The 27,177-nt window shown below is 39.7% G+C and overlaps 1 protein-coding gene across 14 annotated transcripts in view; it reads right to left on the bottom strand.

Annotated features, from left to right (window-relative positions):
* Positions 1-27,177, bottom strand: part of afdna (afadin, adherens junction formation factor a) — a 112,757-nt gene that overhangs the window by 61,602 nt on the left and 23,978 nt on the right. For 7 of the 14 annotated variants that reach the window (XM_084377953.1, XM_084377966.1, XM_084377963.1 and 4 more), the window contains exons 2-11: positions 15,439-15,634; positions 15,194-15,306; positions 14,732-14,889; positions 14,368-14,528; positions 11,756-11,913; positions 10,020-10,104; positions 9,167-9,316; positions 7,076-7,120; positions 5,191-5,285; positions 3,449-3,699 (exon numbers count right to left, since the gene is read on the bottom strand). In XM_084377953.1, the coding sequence (XP_084234079.1) occupies positions 3,449-3,699; positions 5,191-5,285; positions 7,076-7,120; positions 9,167-9,316; positions 10,020-10,104; positions 11,756-11,913; positions 14,368-14,528; positions 14,732-14,889; positions 15,194-15,306; positions 15,439-15,634 (1,412 nt within the window). The remainder of the gene's footprint in view (positions 1-3,448; positions 3,700-5,190; positions 5,286-7,075; positions 7,121-9,166; positions 9,317-10,019; positions 10,105-11,755; positions 11,914-14,367; positions 14,529-14,731; positions 14,890-15,193; positions 15,307-15,438; positions 15,635-27,177) is intronic. The other 7 variants (XM_084377960.1, XM_084377956.1, XM_084377964.1 and 4 more) reach the window with 4 other exon arrangements.

The following is a 27,177-nucleotide window of genomic DNA, read 5'->3' as shown; positions in this document are numbered from 1 at the left end:
TGAGCTATTGTTCTAGTGTCAAGCGTTTCTGGGGGAAAATCAAAAACCAGCATCCCCTTGTGACTAACAACAAAAAAACTGTGCCATGTCCTCATACTTTGACCAATCTGAATCTCACCTTGTACTTTAAAGGGTATTGTCACCAATTTCATACATTAAAGTGTGTTTACAGGTGAAAAAACTCGTATAAAGCTTTTGTGGCACCAAAAGAAGCTGTCTCACTCAGAGGCTAAGTTGCATTGTGGGTAATGTAGGCACCAAGTTTTGAAAAGCAGTCCACTGGTCTAGCATTGCACTCCTATGACGCTGTTTGACTCCTTACAGCAGAACCAGAGATATCACCTTTTTTATTCCACACATTCTTCTTCCTTTTTCAAAACCTTGTGCCTACATTACCCACCATGCACCTTAGCCACTGAGTGACATCAGTGGATGCAATTTATTAGATGTCATGCTGCTTCCTTTGGAGCTACAAAAGGGCTTTATAATACTTTACCAAATGAAGTAGACAGGGGCGTGTAACCCTAACCCATAAACATTAGAATGTTTGGATGGTATCTAAGTTATCATATCCAAGATAAGGGGAAGCTAGCAACACGAAACCAAAACAAACATGGTGGCGGATTATGTTTCTTCAGACTTCCGGTATGTTTAATGCGCTTCTGTCACTGACTAATGTGAAATACTTGTTGAGAGGCAGGAGATTAAATATGCTGCAAGATCATCTGTTCGACTGCCAGAACCTGGTGCCAAATATCTCTGATGTTAAAAATCAGCAGTCCTGCCAAACTGCTGCTGTAATCGTGTTAAACATCATGACGCTTCTCCAGCTCAAATGAACGAGGTATCCTTGTAAGTGTGTACAGCAGAAATTTGGAAAGCAGCCCGGAAAACCAAAGGGATCCACATCCACAACATCAGGCTTGTGTTCCAAACTGAGATGACACTGAGCTGCAAAATGACAGCTGGTGTTAATGTAACTCGCCAGACAGAACAGAGACTTTTATGGGGAATTTTACTATCCCATCACTTTCTGTTATACTTCTCTCTGTTGCATGGACGGTACTATTTTTCAAAAACTAAGCCTGTGCTGGTGAGTTTTATTTAGTTAATGTTGAGTTTGAATTAAGTGATTTTTTATGCCGAGTTACCAAGGCAATTAAGCTCGTCTTTCGGGTAAAAGAGAGAAACTTGAATTCAGGAGGTGAAACGAAACAGAAATAAGAGTATTTCATGTCTTGACATTTTGTGAGTTTATTTTGTTTATCTATTATGCTAACAGCCAGTATACATATGCCAGCTGAAACTACGGAGGCTTTCAGACTATCACCTCTTGCCTGTACAAAGTGGTATTATGAGACAAGACGAGCCAGGACGAGACTAGTTTGTTAGCATGCTCACTTCTGGCCATATCTTAGGAATTGCTCCTTTAACTATGTATGATTGTTAAGAATTAATAAAAAAAAAAACTTAATTCTGAGAGTGTATAAAAAGTTCTTAAAAAATCTCATCTCTGATGTAAAATTCACAGGAAATAATCGGCTCAAAATTCATCCATTCATCCCCATTCTGCATCAACTTTTTGCAGTTTCTGCGTTCACTAATTGGATTAATTGTACAGTTTGTCATCTGTTCTGTACTGGTATTGTTATATATTATATATAATATGAAATATCCATAAATTATGTCACTTAGTTGGGGGTCGTCAGTTTACGCAATGATTGAAAAGGGGTCCCTTAAAGGAGCTCTGTGGAATTTCTGTGTTGTGCTGGAGGTCATTTGTTTCTAACTTCTAAACTAACGTTAGCTACTGTTGTTCTCCGTTAGCACAGTGGAGAGAGGCACAGAGACGCGTGCATAAAAGTCACATCCTTTAGACTGTCGCAGAAAATCTGACCCAAGTCCTTCAAAGAAATCCACAGTCCAGCAGCATTAAACCACTTAAACAAATCGTCCACAGGCTTGTACAGGCAATTGAGAGAGACACAAAAGGTCTAATTTTTCATGTCATGTTACAATCCGCTCACATACAGCCAATAAAAAAGTAATTAATTCATGTAAATTGCTAGAAATTGTTACACACAGCAGTTTTAAGGAAAAAGGTTGGGAACCACTAGGTCAGAGCGCTATGCCCCTACAGGAAAGTGTCAATGATTAATTTAAAATGTTATAGATAGACATTAAAATTTTAATAGTAATCCATTTGATTTTATTTTGAGTTGACTCAGATGTTGAGGAAACATTACGGTGCCTCCAATGGGCAAATCAGCACTTTTCTTAGACTACAAAAAAAAGGTGATAGTATACAAATAAATTCCTGAGCCAATGGATTGAAAATAAAATATTAGTGATCATCTTTCCCAAAAAAAAGTAAAAAGTAGCAAAACAAGACACAAACACAAACACAGAGTGGGTTTAGAGGACAATTACATCTTCCTCTCTGGTTGAAGGTGCTTATCAAAATCACGTGATGGAGTCTTTGGAATGTGAACCTGCACCGAAGACTCTCAGACCTTCAGAGGAGCACGGTTTGACAGCCTCCATACAGACCACATCTAAATAAGATTAACCTAATGTCATTGTTCAATCTGTGACTTAAAAATAAGTCAAATGTGAAAAATCTCTTATTTGAATGCTAAACTGTATATTACATGTCATTTTGTCATTTTTGTCTTCAAGGACAACTAATCTGCTCTCATTCTTCTTATATTTCTTTAAAATGCTCCTTTCTGATGCAGCATTTATAAAGACAAGTCTCACACTCTACCACTGACTTTAAATAACTTTAAAGGAGCTCCATACTACAGTATAAACACTTCAGAAAGTTATAAAGAAAACTCACAAGACAAGCTGAACAAGAGAAAGCAGAATATGTAACTTCTAGTCTTGAATCATTTGAAAGAACTTATTCATGCAGACTCACACACAGCTTTGTTACTTACACACCTCTCTCTTTCTCGCAGTGTTAGTCATCCATTGACTCATTAAAGGGCCATTCAATTCAAATTCAAAGCCTCTTTTTCTTATCCTTCCCTCATCCCAAACTAGCTTCTTATCTGCTGAGCTCCCTCTTTCTTTCGTTCTGCCTTCTGTTAGTGTGTAAAACGACAGCGAGCAGGAGGCCACACCCAACACCATGTTGATCAGATTAGAGGGCAGCCTGCCTGCCATAACCCTAGACCTCCGCTCTTCCTCTCCTCTCATTTCCCCACTCACTCCAGCCGTCCAATCCCACACTTCCCTCCTCCTTCTTTTTCCTTCCCTTCATCTCTAACTCTGCCTGCCAACTCCAAACCTCATCATCTCCTCCCTTCATCTGCAATAACACCCTCTTCTTTCTTTCTGCTCACAAACTTAAAAAAAAAAAAAAAAAACTTGATAAAGAAGAATAGAGGTGCATGGGTTTCTATTCATTCACACACTTTCACAACCATCTCCTTTCACTCACCCAGACTTGTGCCGGCTCCTCATCATAGCTGCCGGTTCTCTCTTCCCTCCCTGGTCGAACATCGGGTCCACAAACTTAAAGACGTGCGCTGAACCAAACTGGAGGGTGGAGCCCGAGCGTAGCACCGTTGTCTCGTTGACTCGTTGCCCGTCCACAAAGGTGTCGGCGTCGGGGCCGTGCGGCGTCACAGTTACCATACCTTCACTGTGCATGAGGTTGCAGTGGTGGGGCAGAATCCCCGGTCCTAGCAGCTGGAGACAAACGACAGCAGAAACATCAGAAACTAAACACACACATCATAGCTGCTACAGCAGGAGATCCACTCCTCCAGGAGATCCACTCAAAGTCAAGTTGTTTATGGCAATAAATCAGTTTACATCTCCCTGGTGCTTATTTTGACTTGTGTTCTTACTCAGTTGAAGTTTTTATTGCCAAAAAGAGTATTTCTTTTCAAAAGTCAGAGTATGTCTGGCATGCACTAATTGGCTTTCATGTTATTAGTTATACACAGATGCACTAATTCCATGCTTACAGCACATCTGTTTTCTATCTTGTTTTCTCACTTTAAATCTCATTTTCTCTTGTTTATGATCCATTTTATTTTTGTTTTAAATTTTTTTTTTTTTTATTTGTTTTCATCTTGTTTTTCTTGTTCTTGATCTCTTTTCTCGTTTTATCTTGCTTTTGATCTCGTTTCCTCTGGATTTTGATCTTGTTTCCTTGTCTTTATCTTGTTTTATATTGTTTTTCTCTTGTTTTCCTCTCATTTTATCTTCCTTTTGAACTTGTTTCCTCTTGTTTTCTCTTCCTTTGTCTTGTTTTTCTCGTTTTCCCATTGTTGCTGGTCTCTGACAGCTACCAAACATTATTTTGTTGAAGTGTCTTACTAAAATAAAATGTTATTTATATTTCTCCAGTGACAGCAGACCCTTCATCAGAGTTCTCTGGCCAGCATTAATTTTTGGTACAGACCGATAATCTCTGTACTATAAATTGATTGAATTGAATGTCTGTGTGGGTGGCTGCTGAAAATTCTTTAAAAAAATATCAAGCAAGCAAGTGCCTACATACAAATTGCAAAAGGTGGTAAGATCACGTTGCACAAATACTTGTTGAGAGCATATAGCAGATGTCCTACAGGGCTCTCACATGCTCATGAATGGGTCCCAAGTAATGTCGGCTGATTAATCTGCTTCGATATGACATTTGACAAACTTTGCATATCCGTGGAACTTGGCTCCATAAGTGGCAGATGGAAGCTATTTCCTCCATTATACTGTAATATCAGGCCTCTTAAGTGGAAATGCTGACTTTGTGGGAAAAGAAAAAAAAACTCTTTTTGCAACACACAGATTTTTGTAGGGTTAGTTCAGTCAGTTCCAGATTTATTTATAATTACTTTGAGTTTGATGTTCGGTAATCCAGATTCATCAGCTCTGTCCTGTTCCAAACTATCTTTACTACATTGGCCTTTAAAATCCATTATCAGTTGACCTCTAGTTGCAAGTATTGATATTGTTTCCATTAGTGAAACGTGACAAAATGAATAGAAAAATAAATTATTTCATGTTGCAAATTGATGCTATTTAGCAGTCTGTTCTCGACCACCATCTCCACAAATATGTGCAAAAACTTTATTCTCTTTGAAAAAACAGGAAGTTTATACAGTTTAAATTTCCTTAAACTTCCTAGAATTCAGATTTCAGTTTGAACAGCTGCGAGTGTTTATGTGATGTGGTTACCTGGATGGCTCCATCCTCTGTGCAGTCTGAGCCGACCTCAGTGATGCTGTGCTGAAGCCGGTACAGCTTTGGTTTGTCTCTTGAGTCAGACCCGTCTAGACACACAAACACTCACATTTAGCCCTGAGCAGGGTGGTCCTCTCATCACATTTAAAGCAGGAAGTACTGTAGTATACACTTTCAACCCCACACACTCATTGACTGTCCACACAAAACTGACAACATAAAATCCATCCATCAGTAAGAAGGTGTCAATACGAATTAGGGTACACTGGAATATGTGCTGCTAATGTGGCAAATAATGTGGGTGGCTGGTGGGGCTGCAGAGCAATTATTATTATTAGTGAACAGCAGTTTAGTAGAAGCAAAGCATATTAGTTCACTGAAGAAAAAGAGGGAAACATTCGCTGCTCTGGAAAATAAAATTCTGGGACAAATTAATGGGTATCAGAAAAACCTCAGAACCACCTTCTAAAAATAATACCGAAAAAAATCAACAGAAGCTAATATAACAAGACAACCAGGACAGCTTGGCCCTTTACAGTCATATAATGAGGTTTGAGAGGACAATTTTCACAAGAAACTTCCCAGATTTCACATCTGCAGGTGGTGAATTTAAATGGCCTAAATGAGTAATTTAGCAGGCAATAAAAATGCATATCAAGCTATAAAATGTTACCCTAGACTACTTTAAAGTCTTTGAGACATAAAAAGGTGCTCTGTTGCACAGGTGTTTGCTTGGAAACTTCAGCTGTTCTTTTGTTAAAAGTGTAATAATAGCTAAATTGTCTTTAATGGGATTTCGACAGTTTGGGAAATAAACTGAGTTGCTTTCTTGCCGAGAGCTTGATGAGAAGATTGATAAGACTTTCATGTCTGTACAGTAAGGATTATTTATTTTCCTAGGATGGAAAAGGAACAAACCACCCTACTCTGCCTGTGATTGGCTTGGTCTGATATTCTCACCCTAACCAATCACAGGCAGTTCATTCCCTCGCAATCCTAGGGGGAAAAAATGGGCTTACAATAAACATGAAGCTATAGCTAGCAGCCTGTTGGATTATTTTAGTTTAGCATAGGTGGAGTTTATAACCAGACAGAACCAGTCCAGCTGATGCTGCATTCACGTGCTCCTGGGATGGTCCCATTTTTCGAGTTGGGAAGTTGCATTTTATCGCTCAGAGCGTTTAAACAACACATTGAAAGCTGTTTTCAGCTTTGTGCTGAGCTAAGCTCACTGGCTGCAGCTTAATTTTCAACATCCAGACATGAGTTATATGACACTTCACACTGAACTTTCAGATTCGAGTCAAACTATTTTTTCAAACTGTGATACTGAAGGAAGTGAAGTCTTAAATCTAAACTGTTAATACGGTATACAGTGTCACATAAAGAGGGTAGTGAATGGACGCTAAATTACTATGTCTGACAAATTTCTGATTAGAATTAAAGGAATAGTTCACCCAGAAATGAAATCTCAGTCTCATTATCTACTCACGCCCGTGCCAATGGAAAGTTGGGTGAAGTTTTGCAGTCAATAAAACATTCCTGGAGCGTCACAGCAATCCCCCTCAAGTCCCCATCTACTTTAGTTGTTTAGGAGAATGCCATAACACGGTTTTGCCTTGAAGCTCCAGAAATGTTTTGTGGACCATAAAACTAGAATTTCAATCGGCATGGTGAGTGAGAATGAATGAATTTTTGGGTGAACTGTTACTTTAACATGTGTTTATTGGGGAACCTATGCATTAATCTTACTAAGGACTACAAATACAACACAGGCAACACCAACAGGGGAGTGTTCGGTCGTTATTGGGAGTCGGGGGTCACCAACAATCCCATTAGCCATTGCAACAGAAACAGAGGTGGTGTGGTGGATTTTTACCTTCGTGGTGCCGATAGGCGTAGTAGGCATAGTGATTCCCTCGCCCTAGGCAAACAGGCAGGCAGGTGCGGAGGTAGAAGGACACATGCACAAGGCCCCACACACACACACACACACAAACACACACCATGCCATAAAGAAGGTGGGGAAGAAAACAGACACATAGCAGAGGGTGAAAATGCAGCAAGGAGGAAAAATGCAGCATTACCTTGTTAACCCATTAATTGCATGGACAGAAACACACTCACTCACTCACTCACACTTGTACATATGGAATATTTCCGAGGGCCTTTTATTATCTACATTTATGAAACAAAGCTATACTATTGCTGTACAGTCAATTACTATACTAACAATGTGATTGTCTGGATTTTAAGGAATTTTATATCCACTTCTTCTGGCTAACACATGGACGGACAGACCTCGTGGGTTTTAACAGACACGAGGACAAGTGCATCTCTCCTTTTGTTATTAAGCCTTATACACACTAGAGATGCAACAATAAGTCAACTAATTGATTAATTGTCAACTACTAAATCAATCGCCAACTATTATGATAATCTCTTAATTAGTTTGAGTAATTTTATTCAAGAAAAAAAAGCCAAGTTTTCTGAGTCCAGCTTCTTAAATGTGAACATTTTCTGGTTTCTTTACTCCTCAATGACAGTAAACTGAATATATTTTGATTGTGGAGAAAAAAAACAAGACATCTGAAGATGTCATCTTGGTCTTTGGGGGAAACACTGATCGACATTTTTGACCATTATCTGACATTTTATAGACCAAACAACTGACTGATTAATTGAGAAAATAACCCAAAAACTGCATTGATCAATATCAGTTATCAAGGATAAAAGTACAGGAACATACACACACACACACACACGCTCTCTTTCCTACAAACACACAAACAGACCCAGCACCCATTATTTACGAGCCACCAAATCAATCCCCCATCTCGGTTGTTTTCCACAGACAGTGACCCGTCAACCTGATAGTGGATGAAGTAGATGTGTTAGTATATTCCTGGAGAAGTGTTTGGGTTAACACGGGACCAGATAAGTTAATGGCATGAGGCATGTGACAGACAAAGAGGAAGCTAAAGAGAGAGGGATCAGTGGTAAGAATCAAGCTGTTAGGGCTGGATAACGTCACATTTAGCAAGACTCAGGTGGGGTTCGTTTTTCAAAATGCTCCCGTAGGTTTGGGTGTATTTTAGTATAACAGTAATGTCTCCGTACAGGGTTTTTTACTGCATTCCAGGAGTTTAGTGGTAGTGACTTACCTTTCATTGTATTCGGAGTGCTTCAACCTACTCAATCTACTTCTAATTCAGATATGAATCCACCATTAAACAGTCTGATGTCTGTCAACTGTAGTCCGTGTTAAACATTTACACTTGTTCTGATGCAAGATTTGTTGCAGAGATAGCTTGAAGTCAGATGAAGCATTGGATTGTTGAAACAAATATTTCTCCTACATCAGAACACATGAATTCCTAAAAATAAATCTGCATATAACATGATGCACATCACTTTCCTTACATCATTTAATTTTAATCTTGAAGAACTGCCAAATATTCACCTCACAATTCACTGCCTGAAGGGAAAATAGTGTCTCTAAAAGTAAGAACATGCTCCCATAAATAGGTATTACTTAAGAAGAGCTAAAAGTTAAATGATGCATTGACTAAGTGCTTCCTTTGCAGCTAAGAATACTGCATAACATATGGTCTGGCAGCTTCAAGGATTCAGAATAAAGCTGTAGTGCAGGCAGAGGTAGCATACACTATACACCCATCCATCTCCACTACAGATTTCAGTGATTCTTGACCTCCTGCTGTGGCTCTTATATACTGAGGAACTCCTGTGCTGGTAGGAACAGAAAGCACAGACAGCTGGGATCCATAATGTGGCCACATGTGTTTCACTCACCTTCGCAGGGAGAGAACGACCACTTCACCTTGGAGTAACCCTAAATGTTATTAATATATATCTTGCTCGCCACTACTGCTACCGCTACAAATACAACTGATGGATACTAGAGCTAACTCTGTGGTGTTGTGTGTAGATGTGAGTGTTGTGGTTGTACCTGGGCTTAGCTCCACCAAGTAAGGCAGTTTCTCAGGCGGCAGGGAGCTGCTGCTGCCGTCCTTCCCTCGCAGGCCCTTGTCGTCCACTTTCCTTCCCTTCCTCCCCTGGTAGTCTGGGGGTCTCTTCTTCAGCTGGAACACGAGCGCTCCTGAAACATGATACAATAACATTTTAAGATCTTCTTTTCTAACTTTGTATTTGTTGACTTGCTTTAAAATATAATAACAGTATATTAAACTGTCGTATTACTTTTCAAAAAGCTTATTTGGTTAATGACAGATCATTCAGAATTAAATCAGATGATATGTCTTTGTGTATTGTCGTCTTTAAATTGAGAAGAATAAGCCCAATCTGTGTGCTCATGCTAACAACCCAACTCCTCTTTGATGCTGAAAAACGAAGAACACCACAAAATCAAGAGGAGAAGAGCTGCTGACAAAGTTGTAATGACTGTTAGACAACAGGAGGGGGCGATGGTAACCAAGAAAACAGGAACCAAGTGAGCGAGAGGCATGTAAATCTATAGAAGACAGATTGTGTACGTGTGAGCATGAGTGTAAAATTCACATCTAAAGTGTGATTATAATTGCATTTGGGAAAATACAATTCACAGAATGCATCTATGCCCACAGCAATCAATGATTAGTCACTTATTTTTTTACAAGCTGCTCATTTTAACTTTGATAATATGTTATGATCCCGAGTAATATAATTGAAAATAAAGCATTTTTCAAAGAGTATCTTCAAATTCAATCATATTCCCAAGCTTAAAAATATAACATTATTACAATTAATTCATTCTCCACACTTTCAAAACTCTGGACAAGCCCTAATGTTTCTATGTGAGGTACCTCTGTCAGCAGGCCAGTCTCTGAAGATCTGCAATGGACACTCAGCATCGTCCAGAATCACATCCTTGCTGGACTTCTCTTCTTGCTGCACAAAAAACGAGAAAGACAACCATCAGTCAGTTAAGCAACTAAAGATATCAAAGCCCAACAATGACAGGACCACAATTTATAAGACCTTTTTCATGGCAGCCACATTGACATGAAATAGAAGGTAAACACAGGTTTAATTAATGACAATCAATGAAGGTTCCGTTCCATTTAGTGTAGCGGAGACTTTCTAGTGAGCCAACATGCACAATAGCAGCACCTTGACTCTGTTTGACCTAAATGGAACAGAATCGTAATTAGTATCATTGGTAACACCTGTGTTTACCCTACTGTTTGATGTCAAAATGGCTGCTGTGGAAAAGGTCTATTAGCGTGTTTCACATATTTTGGGAGATTATATGATTGAAAGCTAAAGATTCTTAGTTGAAAGGTTTGTTTCATGTGTTCTGATTTGCTAAAAATGTGACTGATCTTAATTTATCACATTAAATTGTCTGGAATACGTATTCTGTTGCTGCAGAACATTACTTTATAAGGCATTGACGTGAGCTAATAACCAGTATATGAACTGTATTTGACCCAGTTACGAGAACAAAGAACGGTGCTGAATTAAACGATGTTCTCCGGCTTCATAAATATTGCAGTTTGTTGTATTTCTTTACAGGATATCACAGCTGCCCTACATATCTACATCCTGTTCAGTCTCATCTCTGTTAACATCCCCTCCCCCCGAACATAAACACACTAGCTGACATGCTACTAGCTACTACACCAGTGCTTATTCCTCATGCTCACTAACCTAATGGACTTTCCCTGTGCTTTAGTCTCATCAGCAAATTGCTACTGACTATCAGCAGTGTGTGTGTGTGTGTGTGTGTGTGTGTGTGTGTGTGTGTGTGTGTGTGTGTGGTCTCTGGAGATTCCACTGTACTGGCTGTGGGAGCAGCGGTTATTTCATATGACTGTCCGTAGCCAATGTCCATCTGAGAGGATAGATATGGGAGAGGCTGTGGGGAGGGCAGCCAAGTTCACCATCACAGCAACACACACGCGCACAAACACACACACAATGAAAGACACACACTTACACGTACACACACAGACGTGGAGCATCTGCTGCTGCTATAGCACTCAGTCTGAAAGCAATTGAATTGCATTCCTCCCAAAGGTTTTAGTGCCAAGTAGCGTTTTGTTTCAATCTGCCGGGGCAATGAAGAGTGTGTGCATTCATACGTGTGTGTGTGTGTTCCTGTGCATGTGACCACGACCTTGGCTGTCCTCTGCACAATGTCTCAGAAGGATGATGGAGGTGTTTACAGATGAGATAGGAAGATAGCGGTTGGAAGGATGTAGGTGTCGAGCGGTTAACAATAAATTCACCTTATATCAAATTATGACAAATGAAGTGCTGCAGTCAAATATGAGTGTACTCAGTGTGACAAGTTATCTTTAAATGGTATCTACTGCAGCTGGAGGGACTTGCAAGTCAAACAAAAAGAGGACAAAACTATCATGGTCCACAAAAATAGACTCAACTTTGATGGAAATAGATCAACTTTGATGTTTTTGGTATGTGGTGTCTATCTGAGAAGATGATAAATAGTGAAGGAGGTATTTTATACTGCTGAGCATGAGATTAGAGGATTAGGTTCAAGGTGAAGAAGTTGTAGTAAGGCGAGTATTGTTACCCGGGCAATGCAGTACTCTCTGGGGTTCTCCTTCTCCAGCCCGTACTTCTCCAGCGCCTCCACCACAGCAAAGTCGGCCGTGTCTCTTGTGGAGAGCAGGATGGTTTTATACGGGATGTTGGGCTTCAGACTGTCAGCGTATATCCGCAAAGTGCCTCCTGCAGGAAGGTGCAAGACACATTTTGTTAGCCATTCAAGCCTGCTAACAATTTTCTACTTGGTATTTGAACATTATTTGCTCCAACACTTTCAAATTTCATCAATCCATCAAAATACTTCGAGCTCGACTGACCCATCAGTGTGTTCAGACTCGGAGATAATTGAAAAGTAGCATTGACACTGAAAACCTGTGTGCACCTACTGTTCCACAGAGAAAATTCATCAGGAATCAATAAAGGAATTTATAAAAAAATCTGACTGATAAAAAGAATCGATGATTGTACTGGTATCGAAACAATCAATCAATTCTCATCCCCACTTTTGGTCCAAACATTAAAAAAAACAAATCAAAATATTCAGCTGTTTCCCCTAAAGCTTTTTGAAAAGTAAAAGCCTCTACAACAACATTTGTACAAAATGATAGAAAACATTGACCAAACTCTTCTTTTCTTAAGTGTCTTAAAATCACACTATGTAACTCAATTTACCGATCCAACATGATCTAAACAAAATACAAATCTAAGATAAGTCTTCCTTAGCTCCAGCCCAATCCAAGTCAGTCAATAAATGGTTATGACAATTCTCAAGATAACAGGAAACCCTTTAATACCTGTCCTACCTGGACATGAATCCCAACATTATTCTGTATGGGGTTACTGACTTGAATGTGCTACATGTACATAGATGTTAGTTTTGTTGGTGTTTTATTTTTATGTGTTTCAATTCAGTTTCCTTGAAAAAAAAAGAACTAGCAGCAGGAGACTGGAACATGTACCACACTTAGTCTTGTGACTGTGAAGTGTCATCTAGAGACGATCACTTTCACAAACCCAAAAGGAGTCTTCTGCAAAGCAAACAGGATTTTTCAGAAGCATTACATAAAATGAGCTCGTCTAAAATAGCACTTTCTGCTGGGAGAACGTCATTGTCTAACCACAAGCCGTCTTGTCCCACCGGGTGTGTGTGTGTGTATGTGTGTGTGTGTGTGTGCGCCGTATGTGGACAGTGGTTAAAGCTGTTTTTAGAGTCGGTTCAGTGGTCCATCTGTCTGTCTGGCAGAGTGATTAGGTAATGCCTGAGTCACACACCGAAACCAGCCAGCGTGTTTGATTCATTTACTGAAACGTGTACATATTTCTGTGTTTGTAAACATGTCAGCGTGAGATTTTCCCACAACATATGGTCTTCCGATGACCGGCTTATGTAAACATGATGCAGAGTGGTCAGTGAATGAAGCGTGAAAATACATGTTAACTAGTTTATTATAAGTCAAAAAATGTGAATATCGAATTTCAGCGTGTATTCATTTATGTACGGGTTGTGATTACAGCTGCAGAACACCTCCACCAGCTGTTTCTTCCTGCCCTCCCTGCAGATTTCTTGAGCTCTGTCACACGGGATAAGAAGCAGCAGTGAACTGTGATTTTCAGGTCACTCTGCAGATTTTCTCAGGGGTTCACGTCAGGTTTGCCTTAAGCCACACAAGGACATTCAGTCTCGTTCTGAAGCCAATCCAGCTCCGTCTCTGGCTGCTTTGGGTCGTCCTCATTTGGAAAGGTGATTATTTTCACGATGTTGTATTCACTCTCAGAGCAGGTTTTTGGCTCCATATATCGTCAGCCCTGATCAGTTTTTAAGCTCCTACTGCTGTGAGGTGTCCCTTTATATTCCACGGATGCTGTGCTACACAGAATGTCTTAGCCAGGAGGAGCAGTCCTTGTTTAAGCCAGGTTCAGGAATTAGCCACTAGAGGCTTGGTTTTGTTTTGCACTAGTCTTGCATAGCCAGAGAAAAGGTCTGGCTGCACCAATTATCATTCTAGTATTGGGGGGAAAACACAGGTTTTTTTTCATACTCAAATTTTCTCCACTCATTAATTCAGTTTTTCCTTTATTCCCCCCCATCTGTAAATGTCCAAGTTCAATTGGAGATGTGGCAATTCAGAGGTCTGGATCCAGGCGAGTCCATCAGGCCGAAGATTTAGATTTTCGCTTCATCTATCAAAATAATCTCGCTGCTACTTATCTGAGACTGCTTTAGTGAGCTTTGCCATGATCTTGGAAGAGCCATTACATGTCTTTTACTCAGCAGCTGCTTCTGTCTCACTACTACTTAAGCTCCTGGGATTGTTTCTTCCTACACTCATCTGGATTATGTAACACTACACTACCTCAGAGGTCTATAGTGAAATCACTGGCTTAGGGTTTTGCTCTGACAACCACTGTGAACTATGAGACCTACGATACTGAACTCTATATGGTGGGATGATCAGAGTTCAAGCTGGGTTTGGCAGATAAGGGTCTGGATTTAAGAGGAATGTGCTTTTTTCATTTGTATATTGTTTATACATTTGTAATGTATGTTCAAAAACTGAAAATAAATTAGGAGTCTGGACATATGAGTAAACAGAATGTGTGGAATTAATTAGAAGGTTGAGCAAACAGCTGAAGTACCTGAGTCGGGCCTCCCATCACTGCTCATGAACTCTTGCATACGTTTCTCCAGTTTCTGCTGGCGTCTCCTCTTCATCACCACCTCTGGGTTGGAGATTGTCCTGGTGAAGCTGGTCTCCGGCATGTCCTTGTAAACTTCAGCCGCCAGACGACTGTTTTCCCTACAAATGAGGGAGACGAATGACACAATATGTTGAAATAAAAGATAGATGGAGGAACAGAAAGGTCAAAGTTTAAATCACTCTTTCCTCTTCTGCGCTTTTCTTGGCATTAAAAGAAAACAAAAATAACAAGATCCTCTCCAAGGACTGAGAGGATGTAAGAGCAGGACAGTAAGATGGATGACTGTGAGTGTGTGTGTTACCCGTCCTCCCGGTTGAGCGCCTGCTCGTCTCCGTCAGGGATCCGGGCGAACTCCTTCTCCCTCTTCTTTTCCTTCTTCTTCTCCTTCTTGGACAAAGTCCTCTTGAAGTTCTGGATCACTCCGTCCTTCTCTTTCTCTGGGCCATTACTCTGACTCTTCTGGGAGAGAGGGGAAGAAGTGTCAACGAGGTCCTTAAAGGGACGTGCTAAAATATGTAATCATAACATTTAAAATTAAGTGTTTTCCAAACTATCAAGACTTTTTATGAACCCTGTATATACAGTCTATTGGTCTCCTGTTTTCTACAATTGATTTCTCATGAAGGAACAGTGTTGCAAAATCTGAAACTGTTTTCTTTCACAGGCGATGACTGAATAACCGAATGGATGAGTCAGCTCAGTAGTAAACCGACTGGTTGACAGTCAAACAGGTTATAAGAAAACATCAGACAGAGCGGCTGACCTTGGGAAGGATGTCGTTCTCGTTCTTCAGGACGAAGCGTCCTTCTCTGTCGTCTTTGTTCCAGTTGAGCTGAACAACAAGAGGCTTCTCGTCCAGATCTAGCTGACGCTCTTCTAACACACAGACACATAAACCAGTTCATCTTACAGGCAACTAGTCAAATTATTATGATTCCTAAGACTGAAACATTAGTTAAATTGTCAACCCCTTTACTCTACTTCTTATCTTCAGTTTATGAGACTCACCGCCGCTGACGTGGACCTCATACAGGGAGTATTTTGGCGAGGAAAGCATCCTCATGTCTGGTCTGAACTTCTCTGCTAGCGTCTCGATGACATCCTGCGTTGTCGCTGTGCTCGACACTCTGATGCACTTGGTGGCGAAGTTACCGGCAACCCGGTCCTGGAAGTAAAACCGCATCACGCCATGGAACTCCAAGTCCTGTTCAAGAGACAGAGAGAGATTGAGAGTCAATAATTTGTTTATCATACAAACTTTTTATGGAGGTGGACGGTTTTACTGCAGGAATATACACTACACTCAAAATGCTTACATGCAAACTATAACCCATTTAATGTGAATATGGTTCAGTTTATTCAAAGTCAGCTCTGAATATTAAAGCAGGAATGTGCAGCAATGTGACTGTTCAGCAGCTTTGACTGTCACGAGAGGAGAGAAGTAGCACTGGCTGAGAGCCAGCAAGCTGTTCAGTCATTCACTGACCTGACTGTCAACCTCTGCGCACTGTAACCAACTTCAGTAACACTAAGTGTAATGCAAAGACTTCTATATTTAGCATTAATTAAAAAATTCCACTTCTATAAATAGACTTTTGTCTATAATGTCAGTGGATACAATTAATATGAATGTTTTCTGGTAACTTCACACTTCTGTGACAGTAAACGGAATAACTCAGGGTTATGGCCATGTGACAATGTTATCATTAGCTGCAGCCCTACAAACAACATAGTTTTCTTTCCAAAAAAGTTTCTAACTTCCTGACCCATAAAGGAAAGCATCACCATTTATTGTGTTTTAGCTTTTTCATTTATTTTATCACATCTCACTGTACTGGTCACAGGAAACGTCTCTCTTGCACATCCGCACACACGCACACACACACACACACACAGACAGGCTCCAACAGAGTCAGAGTCAATGCTGGATGTGGAAGCAGCAGGCTCAAACAGGCACCCGGGGCTATCTGCACTGTATGTGTGTACAGCTACAAATTTATAACCTACATGTTGACATTCCCCTCTGCACAGACTCTACTATAGAACAAGAATGTCTTAAAGATACACAACCGGTCCTGATATAGTTGTATGTAACAGAGCTGACACAGCAATAAAACTGGCCCTTATATTTCATTTTTACTGCCACTGAGAAGGTCTGAGAAAGCCTTAGATCTACATGGGAGATTGCAGACATTAGAGAGCAGAATGTGCTATTCCTCTTATGTTCTAATGAATAGAGGACATGATCTCGCTCTCAGCACAAACAAATCTGAAGCAGGACAGAAACAGTCCTGGACCACCCCAGTCAGAGGTCAAACTGGATGTTTAACTATCACAGTAATATGGAAGCAACCATGTACAAAATAACTGAAGCACAGTGACAATATGAGGCAATAGAACACCACAATCTAATTAACCGATAAGTTGTCAACTAGTAAATTAATCACCAACAATACTGATAAACTTCTCAAATCAGTTATTTTTTGAGGAATAATTATAAAAATTCTTAAATTCCTAAATGTGAATATTTTTCAGTTTCTTCACTCCTCCATGACAGTAAACTAAAATCTTTGGGTCGTGGAAAAAATTTAAGGTTTTGGAAAACACTGATTTTTCACCATTTTCTGACAGTTAAGACACCAAACAACACACTGATTAGTCAATAAATTAAACTAACAAATCCCTAAAATAAATGCAACAACACTTTTAGCTTTAAAGTAGCGTACACAAGCAGGTTATTGTATTGATTGTGTTCATGTTATTGTGTCCATCTGCTAAAGGGATTTTAAAGTAAAACTATGACTGTAACTGTAGGTTAATATCTTCTAGTACATGATGTTACAAGAGGATGTTGTGCTGCAGGAAATCCCTGACTGTGGTTCTTCTTTCTACGACGCCGGTGTCTTTCCTGTCAGGATGCCAACAAAAGCAGATTTGAATTTTAAAAAGAACCCTTGCAAGCTTTACAGAAGCGTAGATAACTGGCCCAACGACTTTCTAAGGTGACAGATCGAGTGTGTATTTGTTTGTAAGGTACAGCTGAGACTGAGGAGTGTGCGCAGGGTGATCCGAGTCAAAGATTTAAACTAGATTTAACTTGATCAATTCTACACTGGTGAAAGTCTATTTGTGGCCTCCGTCAGATGGTAAGAGGAGGTGAAGACTGACTAAGTGGACAGAAACGGTAAGAAAAAAAAAAGAAAAATCACTCCCTCTTCCCATGTTTAGAGACACAGTGAGGCAGAGTAAAAACATTGAGCATAGTTTCGATAGGCGAAGGGTGGAGCCGGGAATGTGTGTGTGTTGTGATTTACTGCTGGTATGTGGGTCATTGAGGATTGCCGTTGTCGAGCTTGCGTAAGCGTTGGTAACTGTTACTGTGGAGACACTCGTCCACTTTGGGTTCAAACAAAGCCCAGCTAAGAGCCAGCTGTGGATAATTAACACACTGCCCGGTACAACCACAGTCTCCTTTTGGCCACTGGGAATGGACAAGTACAACCACATGGAGTTCAAGTCCTGCTCCCACATTCCTCCAGGGAAATGGTACAGTCCAACAGATCTCCAGGTTATGGTCCATACCAACAACCCCATGTGTGTGGCAATGGTCCAGTCTTGCACTCACTGATTTACAGCCCATGTCCAATGCCTGAAACTTCACACCTGAACACCATGGTTCAGTCCTACACATCTATCCCTCAAGATAATGGAACAGTCCAACTTAAACCACCACATATCAAGGCCATGGTCCAATCCTACAGTCCTGCCCTCCAGATCATGCTCAAGTTGTATAAACCCATGAGAGCTGCAACTAATGATTATTTTAATTTATGATTAATATGTAGATAATATTCTCGATTAATTGATTGTTTGGTGAAAAATGATGATCAGTGATTAGTCCAAGATGATGTCCTTACATTTCTCATTTTGTCCTTAACCCAAAAATATTCAGTTTACTGTCATAAAAGGAGTAAAGGAACCAGAAAATATTCACATTTAGAAATTGTTGCAGCTCTATTACAAACTCTTGACATTTCACACCTGAAGGCCACAGTCCAACAAATTTACTTGAGCTCAAGTCCAGCACAACAGCCATATTTCCATAAACCTCTAAGACATGGTCCCTTCCTTCAACCCACTATCTCCAGACCACTGCCCAGTCCTGAATCTCCATACTTACTAAGGCCATGGTGAGGTCCAACAATTTTAAATGTCTAGGCCATACTCCAATGATAAGCCTCCATATATCCAGACCATACTGTCAGACCTACAAACACATTCATCAAGGTCACTGAGGAGTCCTAATAAAAATACAGACAAGGCTTTGAGATTAAAAGGTCAATACTAATGCATATTATTACAAATTAGTTCTCGGCAACCTCAAGTTTGGTCACAAATACAATTAAAACGGCATCGATTCTTTTGCATCCACTCATTCACAAGATGAGAACTTTTAATCAGTACAGATAAATGGAGCATTCAAAGCAGTTCAGCATTTGATGAAGTTATTGGACTTGTATGATTCTTGTAATTTTTTGGTTGTATCCACTTGGTTTAATGCACTTCCTGTAAGTTGCTTTGGATATGCATCAGTTGAATAAATCTAATGTAGATTGCATCTCTAAGATTTCTTTTAATTACAGTACCCTTCTTGAAGAGGTATGTTAGACTAGTAAATCTGTTATTGATTATCTTTGTGAGGCCTTTTGCTTCACTTACACTGATTAAGTCAAACATCAAAGTCTCCATGAGTGAATCATGGGAAGTGTTGTTTGCTGTTTTGCAATTGCAGTTTTGTATTACTGAAGTAGGAAGGATAGTTTATGGTTTAACAATTAACTGCAACAACCACTAGCATGAGGACTCCACAGTACATTTGGATCAATGCCACACACAGACACAGACCAACATAACAACAAATGTGACTGTGAAGATGTGTATTCTGGCTTTAAGGCTAAGGGTTGTTTTTAAAAATGTATGTTAGCTTTATTTCAACAAAATAAAAGCACTGTAAAATCCTTCAGTAGAAAAGGGACCAGAAAAGGGACAAAAGTCAAATGACTGTAAGGACACAAGCCTGAGCTTGGACTTCTTGCATATTTACAACTTATTTAAGCATGCAGGCTAAAAGCTCAAAACTGCTAAATGTAAAAATGTGAGAGCAAAACAAGAACAAACTGTTCAGTTTATCCTTTCGGCAGCTTTCATTCTAATAATCCCTAACAGCTTTTTATTTTGCAAACGGGCACGAAATGCTACTGCAGCAGTATGTCTCCAAACAACAGCCCGGATAAGGCCTGCTACACACTGTCTGTCAAACACACATATCACACATGCAGTATACAGACCAGTCGAGGCAGAGAGGCATCAACTCAGGTTTAGTGACGTCTTTGATGTTGGACCACTTCTGTCACTGTGTATATGTGTTTATATAACGAGTTGATGTGTAGTGGATGTGCACACCTCTGCCTCTAAGTTTAAGGCTAATTAGCTCGTGTGTGCAGTTGCTGTGTGCATATTAGACGTACAGTATATTGTACCGTCTGTCATACTATACCAGGCAGAGGCATCAGTGAAGGAATGCAAAGAGAGAGCAAAGGTATGCGAGTGATACCTGTGACTAAAATTTAGAGGCACACACACTCACAAAGTAGGGCAAAACTGTAGATAGTGGTTATCAGTTAGATAACCCCTGGTGGAGACCAGGGAGGGAGAAAGTGTGTGAGAGTGTGTGAGAATGTGTGTGTGTGTGTGTGTGTGTGTGTGTGTGTGTGTGTGTGTGTGTGTGTGTGTGCTTCTTAAGTATATGTGTTCAAGCTGGTGGGTGACACACCGTACATATTAGCGGTAAACCCATTAAACAATATTTAAAGGTCAATTTGATAACATTTTTACGTAGACAAATCTTTTTTTTTAAAATAATACATCTACAAAGCTGTAGAAAGGTACAGAATAAAAGTATCTATCTTCTCGTCTTCTATGTGCCCAGCATATTGTCCTGACGTTAGCAAACGCTTTTTACATTACCTAGATAGCGTAAGAAACGTTAGCTGGTCCTCAATCGAAAACAAGACTTATTTTAGGTAAACAAGCGCTTTATTATAATTTCAAAAAATATATGTTCTCTGAGACATGAAACTTAAAATAAATTTGAAATGTATACATCTTTGATAACACTGTTATGATAGAATTCAATACCATAGATGAGCAAATGCACACGGTACAGTAGCCATCAGCTTTCATACCACAGTATTACTTGAAAGAAGTATATTGCTGCAACCCTAATCTGTGTAAACACTGATAACAAGAAACTGCAGTACAGAAATGCAACTCTTTAAAACAGAATGTTTGGAATAAAGAAGACTATTGGCTGATATATCGTTAAAGTCAAAGTTTTAGACTTATTATCAATATAAGTATCAAAATAGAGCATCTGTCAGATCAGTTAAGTACATCCACTTAATAAGTAACTACACACAATAGCTCATTGGTGCATGTGAATGCATGTGAGACTCATGTTAAAGTGAGACAGTGTAGAGAAAGCCCACAGCTTGAAAGATAATCCTGAGCCATCCCACTCTCTGACTAACGCCTCAGAGTCAAAGGTCTCCCAGGAGAGAGGTCGAAGGTCACGTCTGTGTGCCTATGAGAAAGTGACTTCACTTCAGCAACTTCACTCTCTGGCTGTAAAAAAAAAACAGATCCCACCTGGTGCCTGTCTCTCAAGAGTGTGAGTGTGAGTGTGAGTGTGTGTGTGTGTGTGTGTGTGTGTGTGTGTGTGTGTGTGTGTGTGTGTGTGTGTGTGTGTGAGGTCAGAGTGGTGGATTAAACTTTAAGCAGGCTATAGTTTTCCTGCTTGTAAACCAGCAAATTCATGTCAGCCTGGATTGAATTTGAGGTGTGTTTTACTGCACCAAACATGAGAACTATGATAAAACCCTGACTTATTTGTTTAAATATTTACCCTTTCATCAGCAGCTCTTTATGGGTTTGACTGGGTAATGTCATGCTTCTCAAACATGGAACGTTAGTATATAAACAATCTATGGTATTGGTCAGTTTATCTTGGTTGTATTAGGTTGTACTAAAGGCTGCCTGCAACTAAAGATTATTTTCATTGCCGATACACTGTACAGATTAATTCATTGTCGATTAATCTGTGGATTCATTTCTCATTATCAATCAGTTGTTTGATGTATAACATGTCAGAAATGGGGGAAAAAAATGTCAAACAGTGTTTCCAAAAGCTCAAGATAACGTCAAATGTCTTGTCCGCAACAAAGACATTCAGTTTACTGTCCTAAAGGAGGAAAGAAACCGGAAAATAATAACATTTAAAAAGTCAGAGTCAGGGATTTTTTTTTTTTTTAAGAATTACTCTAACACATTAATTGATGGTCAAAATAGTAGGCGATTATCCCAATAATTAATAACTAATTGATCAGTCAGCTAAAAGATTTATTTTTGCAGCTCTACATGTATCTCAAGTATATTGATCTCACAAGTATTTCATAAATAAAATAATAAAAAGAAGTGGCACAAGATTGATGGAGTAGTTAATGGATACAACATCCAAAGTAAATATATCAATATCATGTTATATATTACATGCACTGACTGTGATTGAAGATTGTATTTATGTTGCTCATCCTAAACCTGCATTGTATCACTTTAATACAGCAACTGTAATTCAGTGACAAAAGTCACTATTTCTGAATGTTGAGTCAAGGGTATCCAGAGAGGTAAAAGTGGATCCAGCCAGGCTGGTAGAAAGAACATAAAGACCACTGGAAGCTGCTTGCTTGCTGAACAGGAAAATATTTATTAAAGCTTCAGGTGTGCAGACAAGACAAATAAAAAGGTGCCCGAGGAGGAGCACTGAGCTCACAACACTATCAGTACGTTATGTAACAGCCTTTCTAATGTTTATCTTTTGCTCTGTGTGCACCTTTGTTGATGGATACTTATCAGAAGCTTTGAGAAAAACTTTCACTTTTTGCAAGCAGGGAGTTTCAATTGTGTGTTGTCTAAGTTGGTGAAGGCCATTTCTAAAATGCAGAAGTACAGTCTGCTAAATTCTGCTCATTTACAAACATGATATAGTCAGTTTTCTGATTCAAAGGAGCAATTTATCAGTCACCACTTCACAGTTATCCATCACCATCTCTACACGTCTCTCTCGCTCTTTATCTTTCTCCCACATCTCCTTTTCACTCTAGTAACAGCAGCAGGCCTACAGAGCCTTTTTTAAACCAAAGCTACACACACACAGCTTCGGTATGTTTGTGTGTGTGAGGGAGAAAGTGGGCGAGTGGTGGGTAGGGGGTTATCAGGTGTTCAGGAAACTAACCAGAGCTCCATTTCCGAGCACGTAAACCACTTTTGGTCTCCAGTATGACACTTCAGTGCTGAGGCTGAACATAGCTGCATGTCTGAGTGAATTCGGGTACAAAGGTAAGGATAAGATTTAAGGATACGGTTGATGTTGGTGGTTTATTTATACTGCAATGAATCAGACTTTACACAAATCTAATGGACGATCAAGTATAACATCTAAATTAAATTACTGAGAAGTTCCAGTGAATTATATAAATCAAAACAAACTTCATCAATCAAGTAAAGTTGCTAAAAATATCATTCAATTAGCTGATTCATCCAGCAGTTACACAGAAATTAAAGTGTTATGCTTCATGAGATGTTCTGTAGCAAATTCCTGAATGTTTAATTCTAATGTACAAAGCTATATGTGCAGAGCTTCAATAGTCCACGCCTGCTGTGCATGTAATGAAACCAAATTGGATTACTTTCTGTGTGTTCCAGCTTTAACAACACTGTTTGTTTGCTCCTGTAGAGAAGAAAATGCAGTAATCAAAATGTCCCTGAAGTAGCAGTATGATGTAGCTCTGCTCTGACTAACACATCAGCTGCATATTCAGCTTCTTTTTTAGAGATGTATAGAGATTGACAGGAAATGTGGAGATAGAGAGACATGCAGCAAAGATACCCAGCTGGATTTAAACCATGGATGTATATAGTATCTGTCTTAACTAGGCCTCTAGGACAGTCACTTTAAACTCACATGCAACCAAGTCACACCCTGAAGGCGTCAACATTTCATACCGGCCATCTCAGCTCTAGAATACAATACAATACAATAAAAGTAGTTATTGAAGAAGATAACAATGATAAAATTGTTACCAAAATAAACAGGCATGAATGATGAAAGTTGCTCAACGAGAATGGCACTTAGTAGAGCGCATACCTCCACCGAGGCCCTCCAATTCTAATCCAATGTCCTATTTGTTATTGTATAGTGGCTGAAAATAAAGATAACTTTGGTAGATCCAGATTTACATTAGGATCAAGTTCTCCTATAAAAACAATCATATCTCAGTGGGGATAAAGCTCACTGGGATGTAATGGCAATGCAATATGAAAACAATTAAAGGCAATAAAATGTTTCCTATTACATAAACCACCAATCTTGAGGCAGGGTGTCTCACTCTCTTAACTTTTTTAATCTAGTTTTGGACAGTTTTTTTCTCTTTAGAGAATGCATCACTATGTGTAAATGAGGCATTGCAGTCCCAACCTCCTCCTGAGCAACATGTGGCAGTTTGGCTAGTTTAAAGCTAAGCTGCTGGTTTGCTTGGTAACAAAACCATAGCTCTTAATACTGCAGCTCTGTGCTTAATTAAACACCAGTACTGGCAAACCAAAAAAGGTTGAACCCTAGTTTCCATGGAGACACCGAATACTTGAATTTTTTTTTTTTTTTTGGCATTGAAAAGATGAATTTAAAGAGAAGGGAGGAGAGGAGCTTTGTGGATGATGGCTGTTTGAGAACAGATTCCAGCTGCTGTGCGTCATCTCAATCTCCACACACACACATGAACATGAGCCTAATAAAATGAACTGAGTTCCTGAGTCAATATTGTTGCAGCCCCACCTGAAGTAACACGGGGGGATTCCTCCCTAAGCCTGTGTCTAAGGTCAGCTGGACCGAGGTTTTCAAATCAGGAGTGGGGAGGGGAAACTCATCCTACATCGGATCCCAGCAGAGACATTTCAAAGACATCAGACACGCCGACAGAGCGAGGAAAAGAAAGGAGAGGAGTAGAAGACAGAATCCCATCACATGAAGCAGGAGAATACTTTCCTCTTGCTTTAAATAGCCAAAGGAAGCGAGGCCCACAGCACATTATCCACAATATCAAATATCTCGCTGGTACTTGCGGTTGCAGATGTATCACCAGAAAGTCCACCTCCTGCTTTACTGTTTTTAGATTTTAAAAAAGGTTCGTGACTCGGCCTCAAGCGAAACTAAAGGTCTAAAACATGAGCTAGAAAAAAGCGTGGAAGTGTAGTTCAGTCTATCCATGGGTTTAAAAATAAACATTTCAGGCAGCACAGATTGAATTTAAGGTACAGCTTTCTTAAGTTTTGAAAGCTCTATGCAGGAGGATGAGGCTTCTGTTAATTTGTTTCAATGCATCTGATGCTAAAGCTGACCTTGACTATGAATTTTAATAAGGCTGTTTTCAAATTTGCTAATAGTCTGCATATATATTTACATTTTACTAACACAAACAACTTTTCTTTTAGCAGCGGGGCAGTAGAAAAAGGACAAATGGTCAAATGACTGCAGTGGTCACAGATGGACACTCAAATTTTTGGCTCTTTCACAGATGCGATGCTATGACATGCCTTGACATTATGGGTACTGGCATGTAAATAGTTTTCCATCCGTCTCACTATGTTCACGCAGTGCTTGAACATTGCTCGGTTGGTGCTGAAATTGAAGGAGACACTCAAATAAAATATATTAAAAGTAACCACTGTAACGTTGTCGCTGGCTTTCCACTGCTCCCTCAGTGTTTTCTCTAAACCACAGCAAGAACATTTCCATCACAGCCAGATAAAATGGGAAATTGAATACTATAATCAAAAACACAAAGAAAAACAAGCATAAACATAAATTCAAGTAATAGTGCTTGAATCCCCTATAAGACTAGAAAAAAAAAAAAACTGGCCTACTGGCAATTGGAAATGAGTCTATTTTTATATTTTTTAGCAGGTTTACCCACGTAAAAAAAAAAACTGCACAAAGGCACTTATTTGACTGTAAAACGGTTTTAGTATTGACTTTAATACCGACCTGGCAACTTTGGATTCTTTATTAAATTAACTGGGTATCAGCCAGTCGGGACACATCCACAATAAACACATTTTCTTTGTTGATGTTCTTAAACAGTAGAAATCAGTGTTTCTGCTCTGGGTTAGGGTTAGTGTTACATTCATTCGGGAAGAGCAGAGCTCTAGTTCATTTTTTTTTAATGCCGCAACAATCTCTGGCCTCATGTCACCTTACATCGAAGTTATTCCATGGCAGTAAGGTTTACAGATTTAAAATTTCTGAAAATAAGAGGACTGGAAACAAATTAGTTTTTGGTATCAGCAAAAAACTGAGTTTAGGTGTTGGAACCAATGATGGTAACGGAAAAGGAAAACAGTGCATTCCTAATTCTTACTCATTTTTCAATGATTATTGACAATAATTGGATTCAACACAATGGCATTAAACCAAAAATGTGAGACACATTCTTACAATCGCATAGTATAAAGGTTATTTTATATGAGCGCAGTTTGATCAGTTATTGTCACTGGAACAGATGGAGGAAACCTTGAGCTGTTGTTGATTTATTGCTGACCTTTTTGACTGTCTACGGGGAGACACATAGTTAGAATGAAACCTATGATAATATCAAGGTCACTCACAACTTTTGACCATAGAAATATGCCGAATGTTGAAATAATACAACAAAGCAGTACACCTCCCGTCATTACATCTTAACGTTAAGATGGTAATATGGTGACAGAACCAATCTGGAATTTCACTGAATTTCCTGCAGAGCAAACCCAACCTGAACCACCAGGACAAAGACAGAGAGGCAGCCGAGGCCTGTTGTTCGACTGAATGAAAAGACTACATGCACACATTTCCTCTGTGGCTGCAAAGAAAAGCCTCTTTGTTTCAGGTGAGTTTCTGCTTCGGTATCGAGCCGTCCAGCCCCCAACCCCCTCCACCCGGATCACCCTGTCATCCTGACAGAGTGAGGCATTGTAGGAAGGTATGGTATAAATCGTCCGGACCCAGCGGTGACGCCTGGCCACAAATCAGACCTGCTCACTGCCTCAGCGCCTCCATGAGCAGCCGACAAGGATCAAGGCTGGCAGATAACTGCACGGCCACTGGAAGGAAATCACTGCATCCGAGTGAGTGTGTGTGTGTGTGTGTGTGTGTGTGTGTGTGTGTGTGTGTGTGTGTGTGTGTGTGTGTGTGTGAAAGGTAATTGCCCACCACAAGGCCGTTAAGGGCTGATGAGTTTGTGTCCGGTCTCAGACACATACCCAGACGCAGAGTAAACATAGGAGACATGATATATGGCTGATATGGCTGTCAACACTACCTACAGACCTGTCTACTTACACACAAATTGACTCCTTGTTTTTCATCACCTGCAAATCTGACCACTCTGAAGTCATAACTTCTCTACATTTGCACTGTGCTTACCCACAAAATGGCAAAAAAATAAAATAAAAAAATACTCTTAAACATAATTTACACCATAAGAAACAAAATGAAACTAAATCTCAACGAGGCACCCAGTTTTTTCACTGATAATGCCACATTATGAAAAATAAATCCGTTAGCTGTTAACTGTTCGGTGGTGTGTTTGGCTAACA

This window comes from Pagrus pagrus (assembly GCF_965226575.1).
Source record: "Pagrus pagrus genome assembly, chromosome: 16".
Classification (NCBI taxonomy): domain Eukaryota; kingdom Metazoa; phylum Chordata; class Actinopteri; order Spariformes; family Sparidae; genus Pagrus; species Pagrus pagrus.
Note: the sequence above shows the minus strand (reverse complement) of the source record. Positions and strands in the feature narration are given on the sequence as shown.